At 38.9% G+C, this 27,005-nt stretch overlaps 3 protein-coding genes across 4 annotated transcripts; all 3 read right to left on the bottom strand.

The window, feature by feature from the left end:
- Nucleotides 1-275: 275 nt before the first annotated feature.
- On the bottom strand, nt 276-5,501 carry LOC103712126 (ARF guanine-nucleotide exchange factor GNOM-like). The gene is made up of 2 exons (XM_008798549.4): nt 4,304-5,501; nt 276-4,206 (listed from the first exon to the last, which is right to left on the bottom strand). Exons 1-2 carry the CDS (start codon nt 5,054-5,056, stop codon nt 604-606), a joined length of 4,356 nt encoding a protein of 1,451 aa, XP_008796771.2. The 5' UTR covers nt 5,057-5,501; the 3' UTR covers nt 276-603.
- A 3,402-nt stretch (nt 5,502-8,903) lies between these two features.
- On the bottom strand, nt 8,904-18,638 carry LOC103712127. 2 transcript variants are annotated; one of them, XM_008798550.4, is made up of 6 exons: nt 18,097-18,637; nt 17,939-18,005; nt 11,396-11,503; nt 11,215-11,313; nt 9,944-10,069; nt 8,904-9,338 (listed from the first exon to the last, which is right to left on the bottom strand). In XM_008798550.4, the coding sequence occupies exons 1-6, from the start codon at nt 18,439-18,441 to the stop codon at nt 9,175-9,177; spliced, it is 909 nt and encodes a 302-aa protein (XP_008796772.3). In that variant the 5' UTR covers nt 18,442-18,637; the 3' UTR covers nt 8,904-9,174. The 2 variants fall into 2 exon arrangements, with proteins under 2 accessions (XP_008796772.3, XP_026662397.2); XM_026806596.2 differs by lacking the exon at nt 8,904-9,338 and adding an exon at nt 9,374-9,676 and having other exon boundaries at nt 18,097-18,638.
- Nucleotides 18,639-19,040: 402 nt separating this feature from the next.
- On the bottom strand, nt 19,041-20,073 carry LOC103712129. The gene has a single exon (XM_008798552.4). The coding sequence runs from the start codon at nt 19,730-19,732 to the stop codon at nt 19,361-19,363; it is 372 nt and encodes a 123-aa protein (XP_008796774.1). The 5' UTR covers nt 19,733-20,073; the 3' UTR covers nt 19,041-19,360.
- Nucleotides 20,074-27,005: the final 6,932 nt, after the last annotated feature.

Raw genomic sequence — 27,005 nt, 5'->3', positions numbered from 1 at the left:
ACAATAATAATAAGAACACAACTAATATACAATAAAAAAAATATAAGAAGATATAAGTTAATACGAAGTATAGACTTGGCAATATCCAATACTAATTAAATAAATTGATTTGGTCTTCCATGCTCATATATGATGCAAAAAGTTAAGGCCAGTGCCTAGGCAGGTCATGTAAGCAGCCATGGCTGCCATGTGCAAAACACAGTCTATTTGTCTAGCTTGCTTTGACAAACCACAAATTTATCTATATTCTAAATTCATCTAGAACCTCCAACAAAGAAATTTAGAACATCCACTGTTCCAATGAATACTTGCAAATACTCACATAAAAACATTACAAGAAACAACTAAGTCTCAGATGTCAGAGCCACATTAGGATCCAACATCATGCTTTCATGGACAGAAAAGCAATGATACCCGTTATAAACAAGATAAGCATAGCTGAGGATCAAAAAAATTACAAGAAACCACACAAAAAATTGTATATATGATACCTGCAGGTTACTCACCAATCTATTTCCTCTTTAATTTGCAGCAGTGACCACTAAATTTTGCTTCATAGAAGATTTTCATAAGTTTTACAAACCAAACTCATCAAACAAGATCTTACCCTCCAGACTGATCTGCTGGTGCCTCAGCCAGAGGCCCAGAACTACTGCCATTAGGTTCTATAGGAGTACCAGATTCCTTTGGCTTAGCATGCACCACCTGCTCTAATTCCTGTCCTGCGAACACTTGTGACTGCAAAGATGGAGCAATGTTGCTTACATGAAGCCATGTTAACTCCCACAAACTATCTCCACCTATTGTGCTCCTCTTTGCGAGGATCCCACGCGCCTTCATCACAAGCAGCATGTTTTTAAGGAGCTCCGGAATCAATTCTTGCAGCTTCTCACTCTGCTTGCCTCTCACCTTAACCTTCACGTATTTCTCCATCCGGCTAAGAACTCCCAGCCACAGCTTGCAGAAGCTGCTCAGTACACAGAGTTCTTGTAATAGCTGCAAAAAGACCTTGGAAAGTAACTTCATGGCATGCAAAAGGGTTCCCTCCATGTTCCGGTAATCTTTATGTGAATGATTTTGAGAAATCTCCAGCAAGTCATCCAGCATTGTGACTATAACAGGATCGAAAGCCTGTGTCCAAGATGACGGTGAGAGGGACATTCCTTCTGCTCCTACCAGGGATCTCTGCAATGACAACAGGGCATGATTCCTCACTTCCTCTCTCTGATCCAGGCATACTTTCCTCAGTGCTTGCAACAACCTGAGCCACATCTCCCTGATTCCTTCTGATATCTTCTCAGCTTCTTCGCCCACTTCCCTAGTCTCACGAGACCAGCGAGCTAAAGAATTCAGGGATTCTGCCATCAGATCCAATGCACGGACAGATCTATCTGTTAGTCCAACCCGAGAATCCGCAAACTGTCTTGAGGCTTCTACACACAGAATATAATTGGCTGGTGAAAGGTGAGCCCCTTCAGACATGATAAACACCAATGCCTCAAACCCTACTTCTGAAGCCTCTGGATGGCGAGCTGTGATGGAAAGCAAGGATGTGATAGTCCGCCAACCCATCTGAGATTTTATATGAATAGCATTTGCCTTAACCAGGCGTGTAACTTCTTGTGTGATGTTCTCACAATAAGCATCTGCTACACGGGCATCGAGCTTCAAAACCAACTGCAGCGACCTCAAGAGCTCATCGGCCAGGTTCTCTTTGTAGGGCAGTAACCTCTGGCAAATGCGGAGTAGTCCAAAAACTGCCTTCTCCAAAAGTGCACATGGCATCACAGTAGACTGAACTATACTGGCGATGTGCTCATAAACACCCTGCCAGAGAAGCACAATTCTGTCTCGGTTGTTCAGTGTAATGGCAATTAGCAGCTCCAAGCAAAAAACTGCTGTGTCTTCATCATCAGGTGAGCTGGTTACCTTCTGAGGCCGACCAGCTGCCCAAATTAGTGCCCTGGCAAGATGCAAAAGTGAATCAGCCTGTAGGAACTTGCTCTCTGTGAATATACCGTCTATATGGCAATTCTGGATTGTTTGAAGAGTTCTTTGGTGAGCAGCAAGTTGCTGTTCTGTTGGCTGTGATCTTGGCTCTTCTGTGTCAAGAGATAAGAGCTGGCTAAACCTTCCCATTAACCCTGAAGATCTACGAGGGGTACCCATAGCTGGAACATGAGACGTGGAAAGAGAGCTGGGAGGAGGCTTCCCATGAATTGGATCCAAAGGCAGTTCCGAATCATCAGCTGCATCACAAGCAACACGAGCAGGAAGAAGGCCAAGCTTGTGCAGCCTTAAGATGCAGTCCAGTATATTTCTCCAGCCAGTGCGTATATGGTCACCATACCTATTAGCTATGTTGAAAACTGTCTCCGTCGCCAACCTAGCTTTTGTGTCATCACCAAAGGCCATAACCGGTTCCTCAACCAAAGATGTGTTCAAAAGGGTTGTAAATTTGCAGAGGGACACAACTAGATCATCCAATACATCTTCAAGATGATGGAAGGCAGATATCTTTGCAACAGCCAGGAACCCATCTACGCATGTTAGAAAAACTTCTTCATGTTCTGCATAATCAAACACCACTGACATTGCAGCAATGGTAGGGCCCGACATGATGGTAAACATGTCATGATCAAGGTATGGCCGGGAATCACAGACAATGTATGGAGATGTTTTCTTCGACTTCCTCATCAGGTCAATCCAACGGCTGGGAGACATCTCAATAAAATTAATGCCTTGCTCGGGGATGGTTCTTATCTCATTCCTGCATATTGAATGGTAGAGCTCTGACAAGAATTCTCTTGGGAGGTCATGCCCACCATTTATGTGGCGGTTGTTCCGAATGAAGTCCTCTTCAGTCATCTTCTTCTTCACCTGCACATTGTGCTGATCCGTGTTTAGCAATATAAGCGAGTATGACAGCAAGAGGGCAGCATCCTTGTTGGCAAGAATCTGTGGTGACTGTTCAAAGTATCTCTCGGAGAAAGCCTCGAGAACTCTCTGTATCTTCTGTGACTCGCCTGGCAGCAGGAAGGTCTCCAGAAAGAGCCTCAAAGCAGTATCTAGATTCATGTCCTCGAAATCAAAGGTCCCAGCAAATTCATGAAGCACCTGAACACAAAACTCGTCATGGTTACCTAAGAAGTCCCCGACAAGGTTCTTATCCAAGCCTGCAGTGTATCTGAAAAAGCATGCCACACTCCGGGGGTCGAGCTTTTCTGGTAAGAGATGGGTTCCTTGCAGAAATTCCAACCCCTTCTTTGGGTCCCTGTTGAAGTGATCAGCACCAATCATCAGCCTTCTCTTGATATACTTCCTGCACCGAACAAACTTAACCCAATGGTCAGGATCAGAATAATTCTCACACTTGATCGTCCAAAATGGAGTATATTCCTCAAGCTCCATCGGTTCTTCTGAATGTGGAGGTGCATTACCTCTTCTATCGGCCATTCCCTGAATCACTGCAATCAGACCATCCAAGGCAAGAACATGCATCGAAGACAATGGGCAGTTCACTGGAAATGCACTCTTCGAAAGAAGGTTGGCAAGGTCTTCAAACATGTTGCCGCAGGTTACATCGCAGTCCAAGTTAGCATACATCTCTGTCATAAAAGTCTTCTGCCGGCAGAAGTCCACAAGAGCCTCCATGGCAACCTCCTGCTGATGGTAGCTAGCCCCGTACCGGCTCTGCGCAAGCCTCAAGATCACGCATGAGAAGAATGCCTCGAGCTGCAATTTCAGCTCTCTTCGCAGGTGTTGGTAAAGATTCAGAACAATGCTACAGACCATCGATAGAATAAGCGGGCTCATTGATAGACCAAACTGCATCAGATTCCAGAACAGCTCGTCTTGTATCAACGCCAGCAGTTTTGGGTGCTTTTGTATTGAAGGCCCTCCCAGTTCAATGGCTGAATTGATCAACCCAAGTGCAAAAAGTGGCACATCCTCGTCAAAAGCAATAGTATTCGACCTAGGACTTAACCCAATTTGCTCAACAATGTTCAAAAGAGAACACAAGAAGTGAAAGATCTCTACCATGCAAGGAATTCCATATGGCTCCACCATGATTCGCTCACCATTCGTCACCTCCACCCCCCCTACAAAATTATCATCTCCAGAGCCAGTCACAGACCCGGCGCTTCCATTTCCATTCTCCACTTGCTTGATCCCAACGGCCCGATCCTTGCCGACCCCATCAATCTACAGAACAAACAAAACCCTCAACTTGATACTGTCAGATATTAGCTAAAGAAGAAAAGAGCCAGCAAATAGAGGGCTTCTTTCTCAGAGTTGGTACCTCTGCGCCATCTCCGACATCAGGCAAGTGCGAGAAGATGCACCGGATGAGCTCATGCATTGTGTGGCGGGAGAACCTCTGCAGCAGCTCCCCCTTGGTACCAGCCTGGTGGACGACCCGGAAGCACGTGTTCACGATCGTGCACACATGCTGGTTGCTGAGCAGGGCCGACGCCCGGCTCCTCATGCACGCGAGCAGCACCTGCAGGATCTTCATCAGCACGGCCTCCTCCGAGGCAGGGTCGGTCACCTCGAACCGGCAGCTCGTGACGGCATCGACAACGGCGTGCACGGCGGCATCGGCACCGGGAGCTCCCGGGTCGAGCACCTCGAGGGTGAGGATCTTGTGGGCGGAGGAAAGGGCAACGCCGGTGATGGGGGCGCCGGTCTCGTCGGAGCGGATCACGTCGAGGAAGGGGCGGAGGTAGGCCGAGGGGTCGACGGCGCTCCAGGGGCGGCGGGCGTCCCCCCAGGAGAAGACCTGCCGGCGGAGGGACTTGAGGGACTGGACGAGGGAGTGCTCGAGATGGTGGTCGTCGGCGGCGGACGCGTAGCGGCTGCCCCACCGGACATTGCGGCGCATCACGGCGAGGACGGCGCTCACCTCCGAGTTGATCATGCATGCAAGGGCGGCATGGCGGCCGCCGCCGGCGGCGGCCGCACGCGACGCGGCGTTGGCGGCATCGGGGGACTCTGCCGCGGGTTCCTCCTCGATGGGGTTGATGGCGGAATTCCGAAGGCGAGGGCGGCCCATTTCGGGGGATCAGGATCTGGAAAAGCTTAGGGCTGGTTGGGCAGAGCCAGAATCTGGATGCCCAGAGGTCAATTGGGTTCCTAGGAAGGCATCAGGGTTTCTAGGGTCTTATGAGTCTCGATCTAAGGATTGTTGCAATGGGAGATTAAGAGAGAAGACGGGATGCTGGGAATTGGAAAGATCGGATCTTTGCGGACGGATAGAATGGTAGATCTGAACCCCCGAGAGAGAAAGAGTGGTACCTAATGGAGGAGGAGGAGATGGAGAGGAGACGGCATCAGAGATCTGGCCGCGTGCTGGCGAGCTCGGTTTGCGGCTTTGCGTGATCTCCCTCCCTTGCTGCTGCTGCTGCTGCTGCTTCCAAGTAATTAGATTTGTTCGTTCTTGCTTTCCGGTTCTTGGTGTCAGAGTTCTTGGGAGAGGTGTTAACTTGGGACTGGTCAACCCAATGCCCGAACCAAATTGGCCTCCGTATTTTCCGGCTTGGTTGAGTCAGTTATATCTCAGGTCCGGGTCAGCCGATTGAACCCAACTGGCGGGGCAACGCCCACTGTATTCAGTTTTCTTCCAAAAAAAAGAAAAGAAAAGAAAAGAAAAGATTTGTAGATGCTGACTTGACCTACATAAAAACCGGATTGAATTCAGTCTAGAACTTGGGCAACCTGCCCAATGGAATTTTCACTTGGTCTTTCTTTATCCCCTTTTCTTTTTTCCGAAGATTTACAAATTATATATATTCTAGGGTACCTTTGCTTAGTATTTTTTTTACCCATTTTGAACAATAAGATGGTATCGCACTATAATTTTACTTTTCAAAATATACTTTTCTTAGTTTAGAAGTTATGTTTTGAGCTAATTACTTATTTATAGTTACAATCTCAACAAGCAAATGATGTTAAGAGACCACTCGTACGTTGAGATTGACAAGATTTGCTTAACCCCAATTAGAACAAATGAAAGGCTACATCGTTATACCTAGCTATATTCTAGAGTATCTCATATTCGATCCAGAGTCCACCTTTGCTTAGTATTTTATATCCATTTTGAACAATAAGATGGTATCGCACTATAATTTTGCTTTTCAAAATATACTTTTCTTAGTTTAGAAGTTATGTTTTTAGCTAATTACGTACTTATTGTTGCCATCTCAACAAGCAAATGATATTAAGAGACCACATACGTTGAGATTGGCAAAATTTGCTTAACCATAATTAGAGCAATTGAAAGGCTTCATCGTTATACCTAGCTTATCTTATTTTCTTGATTGGAAAACTGGATCACCTCAATTATATGTGCTACAAATCAGCATTAATCGTGAGATAAAACAAAATGGTATATGATCCTTCCATAACATGAAATCACTTTCCTTCAAGAGCTATTAAGAGACAACCCTATCAGAGCATTTGGGCAAAACACTCACTTCTAGCTTACCAACCATTCTACACCAACTTCCTCGATGTTGATATATTGCTTATCACAGATGATCCACTTCACCATTAACAATAAAAAGTGGATAGTCTACTTTGATGGGCAAGCAACAAGCATGATAGTGTTGCAGTCGCAATTCTTATCTCTCCCAAGAGTGATTTGATATTTGTTTGGATTTCAACTATGCACACAATAGAGTATGAAGTTTGTATTCTAGCAATAGAAATGATACAAAGATCAGGAGCAAAGGAGAAATTGAAGTGGTTGGTGATTTTATATTAATCATTCAGCAGATCAATGGAAATATTGGACAATGAATAAAATTCTTGTCCTTTAGCACCACAACATACAGGATTAAGTTCTTAGTTCTTTGACTTGCTAAATATAAAGAAAATATTGCATATTAGAAGATTTTATTATCAAATCCATGAAATGTGCATTGGTTGAAAAATGAGTAGTTTTGGTTATAACATATACTTTGCCCAACATACTTAGGCTGAGTCTAAAATGTACTGATTTCATGCAGAGATGTTTCAATGGCATCAAATATGCCCACTTCTTTCAGGTATCCTTGCAAATGGGTCTCAACTTGTCAAGCCACTGCTTCCACATTGATTGACGGTTTACCCACCATTGAAAGAGGACCATTGTTGTCCATTTAGCATGATGGTAGAAGTTGGCTTTTATTTATAATAAGAGAGGAAGCAAGAAAAGATACATTTCTAGCGCTCCTTAAAGAAGCCAATTTTTTCCATTAGATGGGATCTTTAGCGCAATTCAAAATCACCAATTTTACAACACTGTCTTCTACAAGTCACAAATGCATTGGTTAAGAAATAATCGAGGTCGAAGATTATAAAGGAAAAAAGAAAGAAAATTAAATAAATGAACAATATGTTGCAACTAGGGAAAATTAAAAAGATGATGAGAACGGGGTAAGCCATATGAATGAAGTGACAGCCTTTATATTTTTCTGCATGTTAAAAGATATGTTATTTGCGAAAAGTTTTATTCTTAGTTAGCACATGTAAGTAGGGCAGAAAAGGATCAGATATGAATCAGAATCAATTTGATCATATACTTTTCTATTTTTCTTTGACAAATACGAATACAAACATAGATTCTAATTGGATGATGAAATTTGTTTGTTGCAAATTGATTTGGATATGAATGGAATATTGACATATATTGATATCGATATATATTATATAGCCAAATTTTATGGGTAAAATGTAATTCTAGTTCATATTTTTAACTGATTTTATGTATATGCGGCTCTCAAACTTTTTCCTATTTTTTAAAACAAATAAATGATTATATGAAAAGTAATTAAGATAAAACTCCATCCACTCAACCATCTAACTCTTTAGTGAATCATAATAAGTTAGGATTAGAAACCTGATTATTAAAATCAAGTATGACATTATATGGAAAGTAGAATAAACCAAAAATACTTTAGTTTTTACATACTTAGGAGTTTATGGGAGTTATAAAATCAAATATTTCGATACGAATCGATTATTGGTATATCTATATCTATATCAACTTTTCTTTGATGGATACAAATATAGATACGGATCAATCGGATACCATAAGTTATATCCATACTAGATAGGTTTAGATAGAAAACATAATCAACAGATAATATCCTATCCATTTTCTTGTACAAATGGAGGTCAATCTATGAGAGCACTACAATGCAAGTCTTCAATCCCTGCTTTCCACTTTTTTGAGTCATGGCAAAAGCTCTCTTCTAAGTAGTTCATCCTCTAGTTAATGCCTTGACAAAAAAGGAGCAAAGGGAGGTGGATTAGCAAGAGGAGAAAAGTTATGTGGGAGATTTCATTTACAATAATTTTTATTCTTCACTATCACATGCTAGTAAAGGCTTTTTCTGATCTACAGGAGCACTAGGAAAAGATTTTTCCAATTCCACCATTTTCCAACTTTTTCAATCCTACACAAGCTTTCCATTCTAAGTAGTTCATCCTCTTATTAATGATTTGACAGAGACACAAGGAGAGGTGGAATAGCAAGATGTTCGAATATGTATGGGCGATGCCACTTTAAATAACTTTCATTCTTAATTACTATATGCTAGTAATGTTCTTTCTTTTATTTTTTCATTCACAAGTTACAGGAAGGAAAGTTTTTAATTCCATTTTCCACCTTTTCACATCATAGCAGAAGCTGTCTAACCTGAATAATTCATCCTCTAATTAGTGCTTTTACAGGAGGTTTAGCAAGAGGTGGAAATATGGCTATAATTCCCACAGAATGTTTGCCTCCCAAAATATTAATAGACCAAGACTTTGAGATCCAGTTTACAACAATTTTGATGCATGCATCCCCTAATGCTTTCATTTCTTTCAGTCACTTCTTGTATGATATGTTGTCCAAGATCATAACTTAACCAGCCTTCCCAAATAAGAATAAGAGAATATGATGAGAACAAGAAAACTACAAAGTCCAAGAGAAAAATCAATTTCAACAAAGGACATTCTGATGAAGCCCTCATAATCCATGTAAAGCATGCACACAGCCTCGTAAAGTAACAATTAACTTCAGACACATTTTAGGGTTCTCCAAGACTAGATAGCAAGAAAAATGGCCAATGAGTTACTTCCGTACCATGTAAAAAAGGTTATGCATCAGGACTAAAATGAGAAAACTTGAAACTGATGCATCAATCAATTGCCTTTTCCCTCTAATGCAATGGCAGCATGTTGTAGTTCTTGAAACCTCCTAAGTAGGTTGGACTTGTACATTTCAACCTCAGCATACTCCGAGGAATTTGGTATGGCACTAACAGTAGTGATTGCACCTGCTTGGTGCAGAGCCTCAGCAGCTTGATCTGCAGTTTTCCAGGGGAAAATAGATGAACATAACTTCAGGGTTAAAACAAATGATTTTAAATTCCTTAAACAGATGCAATAAATTGTCATGGAACCAAATGCTTCATGGTTTGCTTTTCTCAGGATAAGATTGCAGATTAAGAAGATCAAGATTAATCTATCCAAAATCGCATGACAAGTTCAGCATGTCTTCATTACATCAGACCAACAAGTTCAGCATGTCTTCATTACATCAAACACGGCTCTTCTATAAAGCACAGCTATTGCTTCCCTGTTGCATGCAGACCTCTACATGTCTTTCCAGTCCAAAGAGGAATAACCAAATCTGCTAACACGTCTTCTAGCAAGATAAGTATTAGTTGTAGCAATAGGCAAACTAAATATGCACCATTAACTTCAATTATGTGATCAGGTAAAGGAAAGGTAGGGCACCCATTGATGCAAATTACATGAAGGAAAACTTTGTTTAAGAGAATACTCTATACAACACGGTGCAATGGTGTTGGCATAAATGCTAGGAAATAAGTAAATTCTAATTTTCAATTTATGTTGGCACCATAGACTAAAGTGGGCAAAATCTGCATGACAGTTTTGGAAAACTCACCAGAGTGAGAAAGAGCAACAAGAGCTTTCAGGGCTTGCTTGCGTGTTTTGTCATCTTTTGCAGCCTCAAGCATATTCAGAAGTTCTTGAGCTCCACCCATTTCTACTACTTTCATAATCCTTTCTTCTACATATGGTATAGAAGAATATGAGAATTTCAGACCAGAAATCCTAAGATTAAACGTTTAAACTTTGATCAAAATCTATAATTCATCATGTTACTTCGAGTGAAAAAATACAATGAACTCCTCAAAAAGAAACAAACTGAAAAGAGGTAAAGAGAAAAGAAACTGGATATGCCCATGGGAAACAATTCATCAAGAGAGACACGTCCCTGGTATTTCCTTATAATAATTACAAGCCAATAGGTACAGTCCACTTAGAAGGCAAGTGGAATCTTCTTTCCACTCACAATTCCCCTGCAAATAGCAAGAATCATGCATGACAGGAAGGTATACCTTCTATTTGCGGTAATTTTCTTTTCCAACCTAGAGAAAACAAGCAGTACTATCAGATTAGTTTGCCCTGAATCTTTGTTAGAGCATTTTCTAATTTTTTGACCCCTGCACAATCTCTCATCAATGAACAGACATAATGCTGAATTTGTTTTCTTTAAACCAATTAGAAAATAGAAAAACAAAAAAGAGGAAAGCCAAACCCATAACAATCGGGGCAAGCAAGAAGAATTTTTTAAAATGTTAACGGCAGGAAAGCAAATGATAAATAGTGAGTTTCTGTTCTCAAACATCCTTAACATTAATCTTTATTTAAGTTAATAAAAACATATCACTACCTCAAGGACAAAATATAAACTAAAGGCTTCTCATAAGACTTTGACCAAAAACATTTAAACAGCTGAAGCAGAAGTGTGATTGCATGTTGTAGCAAGTAAATGACGGATGGATTGCTTAAAGTTTCCATATGCATAGAATTTAAACTGTACCATCCTACCAATAGTAAAATACACCATGAGAAACACACCATCATGGAAATGAAAATAATTATAGCAGGAAATAGAAACTATTACACAATCCATGTTAGGTAATTAATTCAATTTTCATGACAAAGCAAAACTACTTCATCTCCAATAGCTCAAAAACTTGTCATAAGATAATTTTGTAGGACTACAATGAGGTCCTGGGATATGAAAAAAACCAAAACACTAATACATGTACATGAAAGGCAATCACCATAAAAGCAGACCTTGATATCTGCAAGAGATGTGCAACTACATTTAATTAAGCTAAAGGTCGCGGGAATTTGACAAAATACCATCAACTGCAAAACGAGCCAGTCTGGATGCTCCCATTCTTTTAAACAAGGGATCCTTGACATGCAAAAGTGAGATGGACTGTTGCAGCAGATTATCCCCTGTATTTTTATCATTTTAGGTGGTAAAAATTCAGGATTAAGAAAAATGAGATAAATATATCAGTAACGATGCATCCTTTACCCATGTAAGGAAAGAACTGGTAAGCAACAACTGATGCAGTTCCCATGAAGATGAGTTTCAATAACCAACCCACTTTCCTCTCGGCATCTTCCTCAAGCGAAATATCGTCTATAAAGTAGATCAATCCAGTCAGTTATGCACCAGGACTTGCTCATTCATCTTCAAGTAATTAACAGTTTAAAGAACAAACATGTGTCAATAATGCAAATTAAAAAACAAAGTAGCTAACAAGATTACCCAACAGAAACATACTAGATATGACTCATCTTTCATGCTCACAAATTTTAATGAACTTCCTCATACCATGATCAACTTTAGTGCTTAAAAAAATTTGTCAAGGAAAAAGGAAACGATGCCATGGCACATGCCTAGTTTGTATTTTCATGGTCTGTTTAATTTCTGTATATTCAGATTTTGGATTTTTAATTGCAAAAAGATTCATTTTCACTTTAATACCAAAGAGCATCAGTAAAAAGATAATACCATGTTTGCCAAACAGTAAATGAGAAAGAATGCGATGGGCCCTGACCTCCATGGATAAGATGGTTCCTGCTGTATGTTCTTTTAACATTGTCCTTGTTGTGTCAATATAGACAATAACTTTTGTTTCAGGATTACTGGAAAACAGTCCATGCGACCTTCCAGAACAATAAAAATTTACTACAGATTCAGCCAAGTGATCTAGGCAATGCATTGGCTCTCAAGGAAGCTTGGCTGCAAAATTCTCACAGCCAAAAGAAATTTCCATAAGTCAATTTTTTCCCTCTTCACAACTAGAAACCATGACAATCTGACATGTTACTGGAAAGTTCATGTTGGAAAGGGGTGTTATTAACACTTGAGATGCCTTTGAAGGGTGAACTATAAGAACCCACATATTCCAAGAGAACCATCAAGTCCCAATAAGTATATGTCTTTATTCACCAATTTGAGCACCACACAAGAGGACCAAATGTTAACTAACACAAACCAAGGAAAGAAGACAAGCAATTGCACTAAGAACCCTGAACCTCTTTGAAGTCTTTTTGATGAATCATTTTCATTTCTATCTGTTCTTCCATTTGTCCCAAGAGTATGCCAGAATACCTCCATATTTACCCGTAATGTAGAGATTAGATTACTTATAAAGGTGAGTACTGGATCTCAATTTTAAGTATTCTTCTAAAAATCAAGGGTCACCCCTTGTTCCAACTTCAGCCAGAAGGGGCACTATAGCTAAACCAATCAGAATTCAAATATTTGAGCCACAACAGGCACTATATGATTCTTACTCTTCTCATATTCTCATCCCCTTCTTCTTCTAATTCACCAAATGAGTTATCTTTATTTCTTGCATTTCTTTTTTTAAAAGAAAACTCTTTCAAAATCTTTCACATTTTAACCAAGTGTTTTCCAAGGCATATTCCTAGTAACAACACCATCTAACTTCTTTAATGGTCAGCGATAATTTATGCCATGTTGTATCATGCAACTCTTACTCCAAACATTCCCCAAATAGGGCAAAAGCTGGTGCTCCATCCATCTTATCTGTCTCATTACAGATGAAGCTATAATATGCTGGTAAGATCCTTTCTCTCTGCAAATTCTGTAAGCGTTCTGAACATGGTCATGGGTTCCCAGTTTCACTGTGGGTCGACTGGTTCCATACATTTTTTCCTTCCCAAATCCTAAACCAACACCATATATGTTTCTCCTTGTAAAATCTCAAATCAACCAGTATCTTTCCAAACCATCGAGATCTATCTTCTTGGATTTGGAGGCTCCACCTCATGTCAAATTTAGAAGAACTAGAAAATAAAAGAAAGGAAGGTGATCTTGCTGGTTGGGCTGTCGAAAACCACAAGATGGAGAGGAGGAAGAGGAGAAGTTGGATATGGTTGCTCCACCTCAAAACCCACCATATTTGGTCACTTAATCATCCGATCCCACCAGATTTGTTGGTGATGCCCTTTGCTCCCACAAATCGAGCTACAATGGCTCTACTCCTGCCTAATTTGGTTGGTGTCCACTAGCTATTATGTTGTGGCCAGGGAGTTTGGGGATTGATCAAGAGGTGAAAAATTTAGGACCAAAAGGCCCATGATGATTGGCTTCTTCTCCCCCTCCGGTGATGTGCAAATAATTATGATAGGTAGAAGTGGTCAAAGAGATCGCAATTTGTGAAACTTCTTTCTGTGGCTATCTTTCTTTTCCCCTCTCTTACGTATTCCACCCTTAATAGATTGATATTGGTTTGACTAGATGATTCAAGTAATTGAACCGCTTGAATTACTGGGTTTTATGAAATTTACAGGTTTGTGGTTAACCCAACCAGTAATTAATGTTAAGTGGAAGGTCAAGAGAGTCAACCTGATAGACCTACCTGGGTTTTAAAAAACCATAGGAAAGAACTCCATATTTTATTTTCTTTCATGTAATGAATAGGCATGATAACCTATGATTACACCATTCATTACCTATCAAAAGTATGTTTCCTTAAGCCAGAGTTAAGTGCCCCTTGACTCCTCTTCCAACTTTAGCCTGCTTGGACCCCACTTCCATGTATTTCACTAAACTGGAAAAAAAAGACAAACTTTCTGTTGGACTTTAGATTGTACAATTAAATCCCATCGTGTCCATAACTCTTGCTTTCATCCAATTTCCAACACACTGAGACTTTTCTCTATGCTTGTATAAGTGCCTGCTCTAAAATTTGAGTTATTTTGACCAAGGATCGTCAGTCTCAAACTGGACCAATCAGTTACCGTGACGATTCGGTCAGTTGATGCAGGTTCCGAGCTGAACTATTTTTTTATAAAAACCCCTCCTAGCTCGCGATCCTCTCCCTCTCTCTTGATTCTTCTCTCCCGATCTTCCTCTCCTCTCTTCCCTCTCTCTTGATGCTCTTCAACGATGATGCAATGACGACAGCTTTGCAATGACAAAACCGGTTAGGATTAGGGTTCCACAATGACAACAACAACATGGCTAGTGTTAGGATTTCATCGTGGCTACCAACAAGGTATGCCTCTCTCCCTCCCTCTTCTCCCTCTCTCTCCTTCTATTTCTAGTACACTTGGCTTGGCATAGTACGAACAGATATTGTACTGAATTAGTCTTTGATCGATATGACCCCATATTGATTTAGTGAACCTTGATTTTAACACTGGTTCTCTTGTCCTCTTTATCACCAAAAATTTTTGGCACCAAGCTGTCCTGCTGCCAAACTTTCCTACTAAAGTAAATGCCCAACATTAACAAGAAAATATGTCCAAATGCTCCATTATCTCTATGAAACTCTTTGTTGTTCCCTATTTGGCTATCCTCTCTCTCTTGGCCAACCATCATTGCCAAATTTTCCTCAATGGAAGTGACTGGTGTCTGGGCATCCACAGCTCCAAAATCTATTCTACCCAATCGCTAGCATGGGATCTAGATGTTTCTCTTTGGACTACTCCCTCTCCTTATCACCACCCCTGAAGCAATTATTCTAACATTTTTAAAAATTCTATTATACTTCTTATGATAAAGATTTGTTGTCATATGAATACACATGTAAACACAATTGCAAATTATGTATTTTTCTGTATTATTTCTAAAATAATTTTGTTCAACCAATACATTATTCTCTATTGCAACTTATTATATTTAAATAATGCTTGTAGAAAACTAGGATAGCCATGGTTTTAATATTGAAGTTAAATCCAACTAACTTGAGAATTTTGAATTTGTGCAAACTAGGAGTACGTTGGAATTATATCAAATATGAAAGATGAGTCAAAACAATGAAAGCTGAACATTATAAAATTGGTAGAAAATTAGAAAAAATGATGGATTCTTTTACAAAACATTATGAAACATTCATTGTCTGGAATTTTCTGAATACAATTTCAGGTTTTCTTATTTTATTTTGCATTGTGCATAGGTGCTCTTTGCTTGTTTTTTAATTCCACCAATTTCTCCATGTCTCAATATTGTTCTCCTATGATGATTTGGCATAGGCCACCTCACCAAAAGAATTAGATTTATATGCTGATATATCATTGTTAACATTTAAAATATAACAGATTTGTATCAAATCTACACTTTTGTAAGAATACCAACAATTAGAGGTATTATTGTAGTTGTATACAAAGATAAAATATAGTTACAAGGATACTGAGACACACTTCCTTATTTCAATTTCTTTAAGGGTGTGTTTGGTTCATGATCGGAATCGAAATCGAAATCAATTGGAATAGGAATAGGAATGACCATATTCCCCAATGTATTTGGTTTGTGACTGAAATCAGAATCAGAATTGGAATAAGATTTGAATACTACGGGAGAGCCGGGATTGGATTTTGGAGGATTAGGTATTCCCATTGCCTCTTGGAATCGAAATGGGAATCAGACTCCCCCCATCCAAATGGCCAGAATAGGAGTCATTTATTCCCATTCCCATTCCAGAGTCTAACTTTCCTCAACCAAACATGCCCTAAGATGTCTTAATAGAGCTTCTACTATATAATATTATTTCACACCCCCCACCCCAACAAAAAAAGAAAAGAATAATTGTACATTAATCTATAATGGTACCCTTCCCCCCCAAGATGAATATCCTATCTTTACACGTGATCGAATTTCCTACTTTTCCTATGTTATGGGCTAGCTAGGTTAAATTAAGGCTAACGGATCATAACTTGTCCTTTTCCTTTTATCTGTCTTCGTGTTAGCTGATTACAAGGCAAGCAAGCGAAGGTTTCACATGCCTACTCCCTCTTCCTTTCAGAACATTCATATGTAATAAGAACGTTTGATTGAAGAGCTACCATTACCTTCAAATCCTTTTAACTTGACTCTTTGAATATAAATTTCATTAATCATATAGAGTATATGAACCTGCCATAATGCTTCCTCTTAGCGAGTTCCATCTAAGAGATGGTCCATAAGACCTTGCTGTTCCCCATTCCAAGTAATACCCATCAAACTCACATTATATTCCTTAAAAAGGTGGAGAAATTGGCCATAATGGCAGCATTTTATGACTAAATAGTGTCTTTTTCCTTTCAACTTTTATAACATGAAATGAGTCAAGTAGGTTAACTAAGTTAGTCCTTCAATATCTTCCCCACCAATGCTCCATATTGATATCAGCTATTGCATCAAGATATGTATGGTCTATAGAAGATCTAAATCTTCACTTCTTCACTTAGATGGTCTATAAAAGTAGGACTTGAGGCAAAATTTATTAGAAGACAAAGAATGAGTTGCTTCCACAAAGTTGTTCAGTTGTTATAGAACAACGATAATGGCTGAAACTTACTGTTTTGGGTCTATTTCCATCTTCAATCGTTCATCTAGTCATCATTAGTTATCCTCTTTGATTACTAGAATAAGAATCCTAAAGTTTGCAAGGAGACTTGGTAGGCTATTCCATATTGTAGCATAAATAGCTTATTTCTTCTTTGCCAAAAGATGAGAAAAATATAAAATTATTTGTCATCTTAATCGAACCAATTGTGTTCTCTTTACCACTAAAGTTCCTCCGATCAAGTTGAGTAATCATTCCAAAAGAAAGCAAGTTCATAAGAATAATTTCGATAAACAAAAGCTAATCAAGACTTTTGACAAATTTTGTCAAAATTAGATAAAAAACCCACAACCTTGATGCCTCACAAACCTGACAGCAGCGTTGATCTGAAGCAAAGTGGGATTATAATGGTATTATAGTGGTAACATCTATCATCCAGAGCATGCATGTCAAGTCTTCATCAACATTTTAACTCAGACTTTACAATGCAAGAAGCTCCAAGCATCCAGCAACATGATGAGAACTTGAAGCAAATCAAAAGCACACTTTCAGAATGCAATAAAGAAATTATCCAGCCTCGGAGTGAACGGGCTTGTAAAACAATAAGACCGCTTAAGTTCCTCCAAGAACAAAAAAACAATGTGAATGTTGGTAAAGGTATAACTTTAGAAAAAAATTAAAAAAACAAAGACATCCAGGTAAACCAGATGGTTTAACCTGGGGAATAATTATTTTATCCAAAGTCCCAGAAAGCAACAAAATGAAGTCTTGTTGCTTAAGCAATAGAATTCTAATACGGGAGGAACATATTATTCATGTACTTGGGCGAAAGACATTGGAAACAATATCAAATTGATTAGGGGAATCAATTTGGAAGTGAATGTGAGGGAGGGTGATCTACATCTTTTCTTTTTGCTTGTTTTTCATGTATAGTAGTGAGGAAGCAACATCAGTCAATGGATGATCTTTGTTACATGACACTTTTAGGTTCCACTTGCGTACCATCTTCACCCAAAGAAGCTAGTTTTTACCACTACAATCTCGTCGTTGCCTTCAAGACAGCACAAGAAACGATTTCCATTGACAATTACAGTAGTAAAAAATAACCGAAACTATTCGCTGCGCCACTTCTTAACAATAACATATCAAAATTCAAACGAGTACGCAAATTTGCAACACTAGCAATCATATGAAAAACGTCGCAGTATTGGGGCGAGTCATTCAGCGTCCAATTCAAATAGCAATTAAAGAACAAGAACAAATATAATTACCTCTTTCATTGATCGAAGAGAAGCGCCGCGATAAAGCAGTTCTGACATCGCTTATCCCTGTCAGTAACTGTGGCAAAACATCAAACACTCAGGAAACTAAAATTATTATTAAACAAACTGGAGGTATCTTCCGCTAGGGTTTTGAATCAAAGGCTTACGGGCTTCCTGTTGTGCAATTGAAGAATAGAGGATCCAAGGACGTCGGAGCGGCACCGCGAGATCCCGGCAGAAGCCGGAGGACGGTAGGGGCGGGGCGGCGGCGCCTCGGGAACGGCGGTGCTGGCCTCCGGAGGCCGGGAGATTAAGCCCGTCCGCCCCAAAGAGGGGAGACCTCGGAGCGAGTGCGAAAGCCTGCGCATGCCCCCGTGCTGACGGACGAGTGACGGCACGGCGCTGAGTCCTCCCCGTCCATTTGTTGCGCAGGGCTGCAAATGGTGGGTCAGGAAGTCGAAATTTTTGGGTCCTTGGTTCAGGTAGACTTCGGTTAGGAAAACATAATCCATTTGGGAAGTTTATCATGTGTGAGTAAGACTGCAAATCGGACGAATTGACTCGTAATCTTGATCCAACCTGGTTTATTTAGACCCGATCCGACTCGATTTAAAGAATCCATAGAGCCGGGTCGGATTCTAAAATTGAACATGTTCTATTTTTCGGATTAGGTCTGAATTTACTAAATTGTGACCCGATCTGATCCATTTAATTTTTGGAGGTAGGTTTTCTATCCTATGATCCGGTCCGACCCAAATTCAGTACACTATTAGGGCTCCCGCAAGGGTGCTTAAGCATCTCTAACCCTATATTTTTCTAATCTTTTCTTGCATTTGAGGGTGGAAAGAATGGAAGAGACTATTTTTATATACTATTTTTGTAAATGGGAACACTGTTCAAAGAGTAACCAACAAGCCTGACCCCATCATACCAATGCCATATGCTTTTATAAGGCCACAAGCAAAGAGGCAACCACCAGCAAACTTAACCCAATTCAACCTTTTTATATGATTTGAGGATTTGTGAGGATTTTTGCCATTATTGCGCCCACGAAAAGCTTGGGCTTTGGATTGAGTCTCATAAATCTGTGCAATCTAGGACACAAGTAAGGTTGGTCAAGCACTTAGAAACTCGTGCAATTTCCACAAGAATAAAAGAACATATAAATTCGGAAACAGACTAATGATTTAGCTCCGATGGATAATAAATCTTCATCAGATCAGATCAATACGAGTAAGGAACACATGAGGAGAGTCATTCAAAACCCACAAGACCTGCAATATCTCTAAGTAGGAAGCCAGATCCATTGAGATCAATTCCAATATACAGAGACACAAGAAGCAGAGAAGAAAGTAGAAGAAGAGCTAAGATTAGATGAACTAAGCACCACAACAAACTGATATCAATTCAATCTTAGAACTCTCTCTCAAATCAGATGATGGAGACTGAAGTGTCATCCCCAACTTGTAATGTGCTCGCCGACCTGCCAAACTTCCTCGAAGAAACTCCCGAGCCAGATTTCGACATGTCACCAGACCTCCTCCTAAGCATTTGCCTCATTCCATCAGCTACTCGGACTGCAGGATTGGATTTGAATTTCCTACAGAAGGACATATGTGCCTTCACAGCCTCCTGAACCCCACAAACCTTCCTCCTGCTCCTGCTCACTTCATCTCTCACTGCCTCCGAGCATAGCCCGCACAACCATACGCCATCGAAATTGGCCTTCACACCACTTATGTAATCCTGGGTGCAGTCCTCTCGCAGCCCGCAGCACTCGCACGTCGCAGACTCGACTTCCATGCTCGATATTGATGCCTACGCCGGGGAAACTTGAGATCATGCGATGTATGGTGTTGCAGTGGAAAAGGTGGCAGCAGCAGCGAAGGCCTAACGGGAGTTATGAGTGTGTTTTTGATGGCAAGGAGGCTGCTATAACTGGTGCTGCAGAGGAGATGGCAGTAGTAGCTGTGAAGGCTTAAATGGAATGGAGTGTGTTTTTGCAGGCATGGGAGAATGGTGGGCTTGGGGAGCGAAGGCTTGATTGGAGTTTTTATGGTTGGAGGGTAGGGGAGGATATTTATTAAGAGAAATCGCCCGCAGTTTTCTCCGGGTTCTAAGGGAAGGATGTGAGACAAGGTTAGTTGGGGCATCTCATGGTTGGCCTTATACTTAAATTTAGAATTTGGATGATATATGGTACATTGGAGGGGGTCAGACTTGGAGAATTGGATTCTCTCTGCTGCATAAATATCACTTGTTTTGTTGTCCCTTCAAGCAAAATCACTTGTTTTATTGTCACTTCTAGTAGTTATTTTATACTGTTTGTGGTCTCCCCTGCGATTTTTGACATGGTCCTCGTTTGGCTTCATTGTTGTGGATTAAAGACCGACTTCCTCATTAAGGTTGCTTTACTGAATGCTGTAATGAAATGGTGTTAAAAGTGTGTGTCAAACCAAGGACTACTTTTCCTCAGGGTAGTTAAAATTATGATTGGAGTTTGAATTTTGTAAGAACGCTGGAAAGTTTTTGCTTTCGAGGCAACTGAATAGGTGAAGGTGCTCCACACCGAAATGGAAGGCGATGGTTTCTATCATGGTGATTAGTGAGCAACCAGACATAACTTCAGAACAGGGCTTTCAGCTGATTTTGAATGAACGGTAGGTCTGCGATTTGCACTATGAACATGCATGCATCACTAAAAACTAATGATATAATTAGAAAACTCAATCACCACTTCCATGCGATTTGCTCCCTTAAATGCGGTCAACCATTTAATTAGGTTTAGGGTGGCATTAGTCTAAGTTGTAATAACATTAGTTTCAAAGCTTTATTTTCTGATTCTATTGATTCCAGCAGAAATAAGGAATAGGTTCTCAAACAAAATTTGGTAAAATGTGTATATGATTCTAAATTCTTTTTCTCTAGGTTCTCTTTTGTTTAAATTAGACCTTGTAGCTCCGACTATAGTTGTTCAGATGTTAGGTCCTTTTATTCATATTAAATAAAAATATGTGCCTTAATCTTTCCACTCAGTAAATTTTTCATTATATGATAAATTTCCTATGCACTATTTTCTCTTTTTAGAGGAATGCTTTGCATTATTTTCAATCAATTAACATAAGATGAACTTAGCTTAATCATGATATTTGTAAACTAATCTTTAGTAAACGATACTTTATCAGGAACCTCTATTTGCTCAGTTTGAGGTTTGCCCTCTCTATTATTTGTTCTAAAACTAGTGTTTCCCTATCAAATATTTCTAGATTTTAGGTACTATTGCATTTGATACATGGCCTGCTTTCATCGGTTAAAGTCACCCCATTCTATGCTGAACTTGGAGTAACCTTTTCTAATATAAGAGACCTTGTGTTCAGTGCTTTCTGGTTTAATGAATAGAACACAGTTACAACAAAGTTACAGTAATGAGATCCTTTCTGTGAACAGATCTCAGGTAATCATGCATGTAGAGACACAGACCACCAACCGGTCCATAATAAATTTCAATAGCTAAAGAAGATGACCTAATTATTATGTTTTGGTCAGTAGTTACCCTTGGACCCTACGGTCTAAATTCTTTAATGGGCATTGATTCCTTTAATGATGCAGGTAGGTTTGGCAACCAAACTCAGGTTTTTAACTTAGTTTTATAAATTTTGATCGGTGCAAGAACACCGAAGCATGCGCATTCTAGTCTCAAGGTTTCGGTCATGGTAGGCATCTGTCTCCTGTTGAAATCAAAAGCAGTTGACTTCTCAAAAAGACCTCAAAAGAAGTAGATGGATGCTTGTTACTTTATACATAACCTGAATGAGATAACATCTTTGTCATACCTGAACTAATGCAATGGAAAACTTGCTCCTATAACTGATCGAAGTATATCCGTCTTAAAGCTCATCGAGAAGCTAACATGTCTTGATCAGAACAGACGGGAAGAACCTGTGGTTGTGAAATATGAGCTACACTTAAAAAGAACCGGAAATGTCTTGTTGGAAGACAAAATCCAAGGCTCTTTCCTACATAGATTTCCAAATTAACCTTGAAGATCTGATCATTGTTTCCTGCATTAATTGGCAGGTCCAAAAGCCGGCAATTTTCTATTTGAAGGAAGCTTCATCTCCCGATGATAAGCCATGGAAAAGTTCAGAGCCCATGACCAGCATCCTATCTCAATCTTGGCTTAATGATTTCATCATAAATCTGGCTCTATATCCATTGTCCATGGCATAATGATTGCTCACATTGGTGTTTGTTTGAACCTGCTAATCATTATACATGATATGGTTAGATGTTAATGTTGGTCAGTGATTTTCCAAACACATCCCCCCACATGCACCTCCACATGCTCTTGCTAGTCAGTGATTCTTTAATATTCCCCCCAGCATGCACCTCCACATGCTCTTGCCCTACAAAACATGGAAATGCACCCAACTCAATCAAGTCTCTCATTTCTCACTCCAATCATTTGCCTACTTCCACTAGCCAATAGTCCAAGGCTCTAATTCAATGGGTATCCATTCTCTATCTACCTACCTATCTACCTATCCATGTATACCTTTTATATCTTGCCACCTTAGGATGGAAGCTTGATGGTGTCCATCTATTTCATTTGAGTAACATGAACCCAGTACTATCGCTTCATGCCTTTTTTCGGATCGATGAACTAAGATAAACTCTAGAAAATGTGGCGTCTAGATAATGCATTGATTAAATTTATTACGCTAAGAAAAAATGGAAGTTTTATGTGCATGTGCATATGAGAGAGAGAGGGGGGGGAGAGAGAGAGGTGGAACATAATCTATATGTATAAACACGACTAAGTCTGTTGAGCCATTTGATTCACTAAAAGTTGCATTTACCATATATTGATTAATTTTGAATTGAGGTGTTATATGTCGCTAACTTAAATTACCATATGAAAGACAAAACATATTTTTGTTATTGTTGTTGTTGTATTTTTCCCTTCTATTTTTCATTTTTATTTTATTTTCAGAATAGAAGGGGTTAATCTCTAGCTTCTGCTCTATATATATGCCATCCCTCAGGGGTTGACACCAGCCGGAATCAAACCCAATAGAAATGGGTGATACTATCAGAGCAAACCAGCCATAAGTTTTTCTTTCCTTTTATAAGCCACCAATTTGGCTGATGAGAATGACCCTTGATAGTGCAAAGATTTTGAAAAATCTCTAGTTGATACAATGTTGATATGATGAATTCGATGAATACAGCAACACTAAAAGTTATGTTCACATCTAAAAATATAATGAAGCTGCCGTAGACATTCATGCCAAAATAGTATAATAAATAAGTAAAAGCAATACATACATCAAACAAAATGTTTCTGGTAGACCATGTACTAGATGCCTTCTTCATCAACTTGGATAAGTCCTTCATATTGAATGCAATTAATTGTGGTAATCCCTAATTGCTTAATTATGGCATTCACCAAGTGTTCTCCTTAAAATTTCTAGAGATAAAAAGAAAACCCAAACTAGCTCGTTAAAGTAATCTTTTTGCTCCTACCTTCAATTAGTCTATAGCATGCCACATGATCACATAACATGCCAAACTCATTTCTAAGCAAAATGCTGCTGAAATTTAGTTGAATTTGAATTCAAAAAAGCTTCGTAAGAAGTAGTCAACTTTCCTCCTCAAAAAAGGTGATGCATGTCATCAATAACCAAAGGAAGTTCAATATACTATTGCAGCATATGATGGACAATGGAAAGATGGAAAGATGGAAAGATGGAAAGATGGAAAGAGACAAACTAGGAGGATAGATGTAACTATTATTAGGCAACCTAGTCAAGCATGTATGCACTCATTTCTCTACAATCATTAAGATCCATTTCCATATTTGTGCTTTCAAATATTTTTTGAAAATGATTCAAACTTAGTTCCAATATCAGGTCAAGATCATTCGAACTAACAATGAAGCTGATTTCTTATCAAATGATACTCAAGCATTGTTTCAAGAGCATGACATCTTGCACTAACATACCTGCATTGATACACCTTAACAAAATAGGAGAGCTACATGTAAGCATAGATATCTCCTCAAGATGGCTCGTCCTTTATGATTCCAAGCTCACTTACCCATCAAGTTTTAGGACATATGTATTCTCACCTATAGTCTATCTTATAAATAAGATGCTTATATGTATCTTATCTGGCAAAACTCTCCATGTGTTGCTTCTACAGTCTCCACCTTCTTATGATTAGTTGCATATTTTTGGGTGCTTATGTTGTGTTAAGAACATTGCTACTTCTCTCACAAATTTGACCCCGAATTTTATTGATGTAGCTTCGATGGTTACCCTTAAGAACAGCAAGGATATCAAGTATGTGACCGGGAAACACATAAAATATTTACAAGTTATGATGTAATTTTTCATGAAAATGATTTTTTCCTTGCCACATGTCTAATAAGGATCATGAAAAGCACATCATTATGCTTTTTTTCCATTGATAATAATGATATCTTTGACACACATATTACATCTTTTAATAATATTGTTCAATAATAGACATCCACTTCATCTCCACCTCTTCCAAGAGTTACTTTCTCAATAGTAACATACCACCATCCCCATCCAACTTAGAACTAGCCGTACAATTTGTTCAACCAACTACACCCACATAACCTACTCCACCTACACGTCACTCAACGTGTCTAACATAGAATCTTATTAACCGAAAAATTATATTCATACCTCCATTATTCAGAGCCTATTTATTGTGTCAAACAATCCATCACCACAATGTTCAAGTGCTCCTTCACCTGATATATAAGCCCTATCCCATCTCTTAAGATATTTGCAATTCAAATTTTTTTTTAACTCGTCATGCATTTCTTAGTACTATTCTCTCTCATGCTAAACCTCGTACTTGCAGCAAGGTTGTTAAGCACAAACTGAATGACATGATTACTAAACTGCATGCTCTTAAACTGAATGACACCTATGTCGTTATACCTCATTCACTCAATAAGCACCCCATCAGGTACCAATGGGTGTACAAAATAAAATATTACTCTCATGGCACCATTGACAGATACAAGGTTCATCTCATAGTCAAGGGTTCACACAACTCAAAGGCCTTAATTGTCATGAAACATTTACACCCATTGCCAAATTGGTCACACTACATTGCCTTCTATTGTAGGTTCTACAAAGAAATAACAACTCTACCAACTTAATATCAAAAACACTTTCCTCCATAGAAATCTCCAAGAGGATGTCTACTTGAAATTACTTCCTACCCTCGCATATAAAGGGGAGATTCATATTTCTAAGCTACAAAAATACTCTATGGCCCTAAGCAACCATTTAGCAATTGGTTCAAGAAGTTTGTTCAACCTCTTCACCAAAAAGAATTTCAACAGTCCTATGGTGATTACTCCCTCTTTACCTCCAATATCGTTGACACGTTCACAATACTTCTAGTTTATTTGGATGATATTATTGCTACAAGATATTATGCATCCACCATTAGGCTTTTTTATAGTCTAAGTTTCCTATCAAGGATCTTAGCCCATTGAGATTTTTCTAAGCATTGATGGTATTTTTCTTACTTAAAGTAAATAAACCCTTGGCATTCTTTTTGAGATTGGGTTTTTTGGCTCCACGCTAGCAATATTTCTAATTGAGCAGTAGTGTCATCCAGGTGACAACACTAAACAATTATTATCCTAGCCTATATCATCAGTCGTTGGATGGCCGTTCTATCTCATGATCGCTCACTAGATATTTCCATGATGCAATCTACATCTTAACTCAATTTATGCACTAACCTCGTAGTGCATATCTTGATGCTGCTCATTGAATCTTGGGATACTTAAAGGTTTCACTATTTCAAGGGATCTTACTATCTTCAAATTTTAATTTATTACTTTTTGCCTATATAAATTTAGATCGGGCTAGCTATCCAATAACTAGGTGTTCAACAATTGGTTATATTACCTTTCTTGGCCCTAGTCGTATCTCGTGGCTAAGAATTAAAGCACTATCTCTTGCTATCATATGTGAACTTGTATGGTTATGATACTTACTGTTGGATCATGGTATTTCTTATCCACAATCAATACCACAATATTGTGACAATCAAGCAGCTTAAACGACCATATTGTTTGAGAGAAATTACAAAAGGTATCATCATCACTTCCTTTGTTCCATCTCAACATCAACTTGCAAATATCCTCATTAAGGTGCTTGGTAGAAAACATGAAGATGTGTGCTAGCTGAGTGTTTCTGCTTTGCACATGCCAACTTGAGTGGGGTATTAGGGATCCTAAAGCATGTGCACTCTCATCTCTCCACAATCAGTGGGATCCATTTTTATACTTGAGCTCTCTATATTTATAGGATTATTTTTCTATATTTTTATTAGACAACTTAGTCAAGTATGTGCACTCTTATTTCTCACGATCATTAGACCTATTTTCATGCATGTACTCTCTACAATCATAGGATTCTTTTCTCATATCTTTATTAGGTAAGTAGTTGAGCATGTGTTCTCTCATCTCTCCACAATCATTGGGATCCATTTTCATACTCGTATTAGACAACCTAGTCAAGCACGGGTGTGCTTATTTCATACAATCACTGAACCTGTTTCCATGTATATACTCTCTACAATCATGGGATTCTTTTCTCATATCTTTATTAGGAAATTAGTCAAGCATGTGTTCTCTCATCAATCCACAATCATTGGGATCCATTTCCATTCTCAAGTTGTATGCAATCATGAAAATTTTTTTGCATGACATTCTTGCAATTTCATTGTTGACTTTTATTATTGTATACACCTTTAGCCTAAGCTCATAGAATTTATATTTTTAGTTGTCCCAAAATTTCTAGGATTTGTATTATATTAAATTGTATATATTCAAAGTAACACAATAGAGAAGATCAAGTAATTCTTCCCTATCAATTTTTCTAACTACTAATCCAGTACTATAGTGTAGATATTTTAGACTAATCAATCATTATGCGGGATAGTTACAGGTTTTCAAGAGTAGAATCTCATGCAATATTTCATAAGTTTGCCCAATGACATGGAAACTTTATATCAT

The sequence above is a fragment of the Phoenix dactylifera genome, chromosome 16 (assembly GCF_009389715.1).
Source record: "Phoenix dactylifera cultivar Barhee BC4 chromosome 16, palm_55x_up_171113_PBpolish2nd_filt_p, whole genome shotgun sequence".
Taxonomy (NCBI): Eukaryota; Viridiplantae; Streptophyta; class Magnoliopsida; order Arecales; family Arecaceae; genus Phoenix; species Phoenix dactylifera.
This window is presented reverse-complemented; position numbering and strand designations above follow the sequence as displayed.

Excerpts from the sequence above, each read along its gene's own strand:
- LOC103712126 (XM_008798549.4), bottom strand. The coding sequence starts at position 5,056 with ATGGGCCGCCCTCGCCTTCGGAATTCCGCCATCAACCCCATCGAGGAG. Across the intron at positions 4,207-4,303 it reads ATGTCGGAGATGGCGCAGAG|ATTGATGGGGTCGGCAAGGA; the intron begins GTACCAACTCTG and ends TTTGTTCTGTAG.
- LOC103712127 (XM_008798550.4), bottom strand. The coding sequence starts at position 18,441 with ATGGATTATGTTTTCCTAACCGAAGTCTACCTGAACCAAGGACCCAAA. Across the intron at positions 11,314-11,395 it reads CCAGTTCTTTCCTTACATGG|GGGATAATCTGCTGCAACAG; the intron begins GTAAAGGATGCA and ends ATAAAAATACAG. Across the intron at positions 9,339-9,943 it reads TGTTGCTCTTTCTCACTCTG|ATCAAGCTGCTGAGGCTCTG; the intron begins GTGAGTTTTCCA and ends GGAAAACTGCAG.
- LOC103712129 (XM_008798552.4), bottom strand. The coding sequence starts at position 19,732 with ATGGAAGTCGAGTCTGCGACGTGCGAGTGCTGCGGGCTGCGAGAGGAC.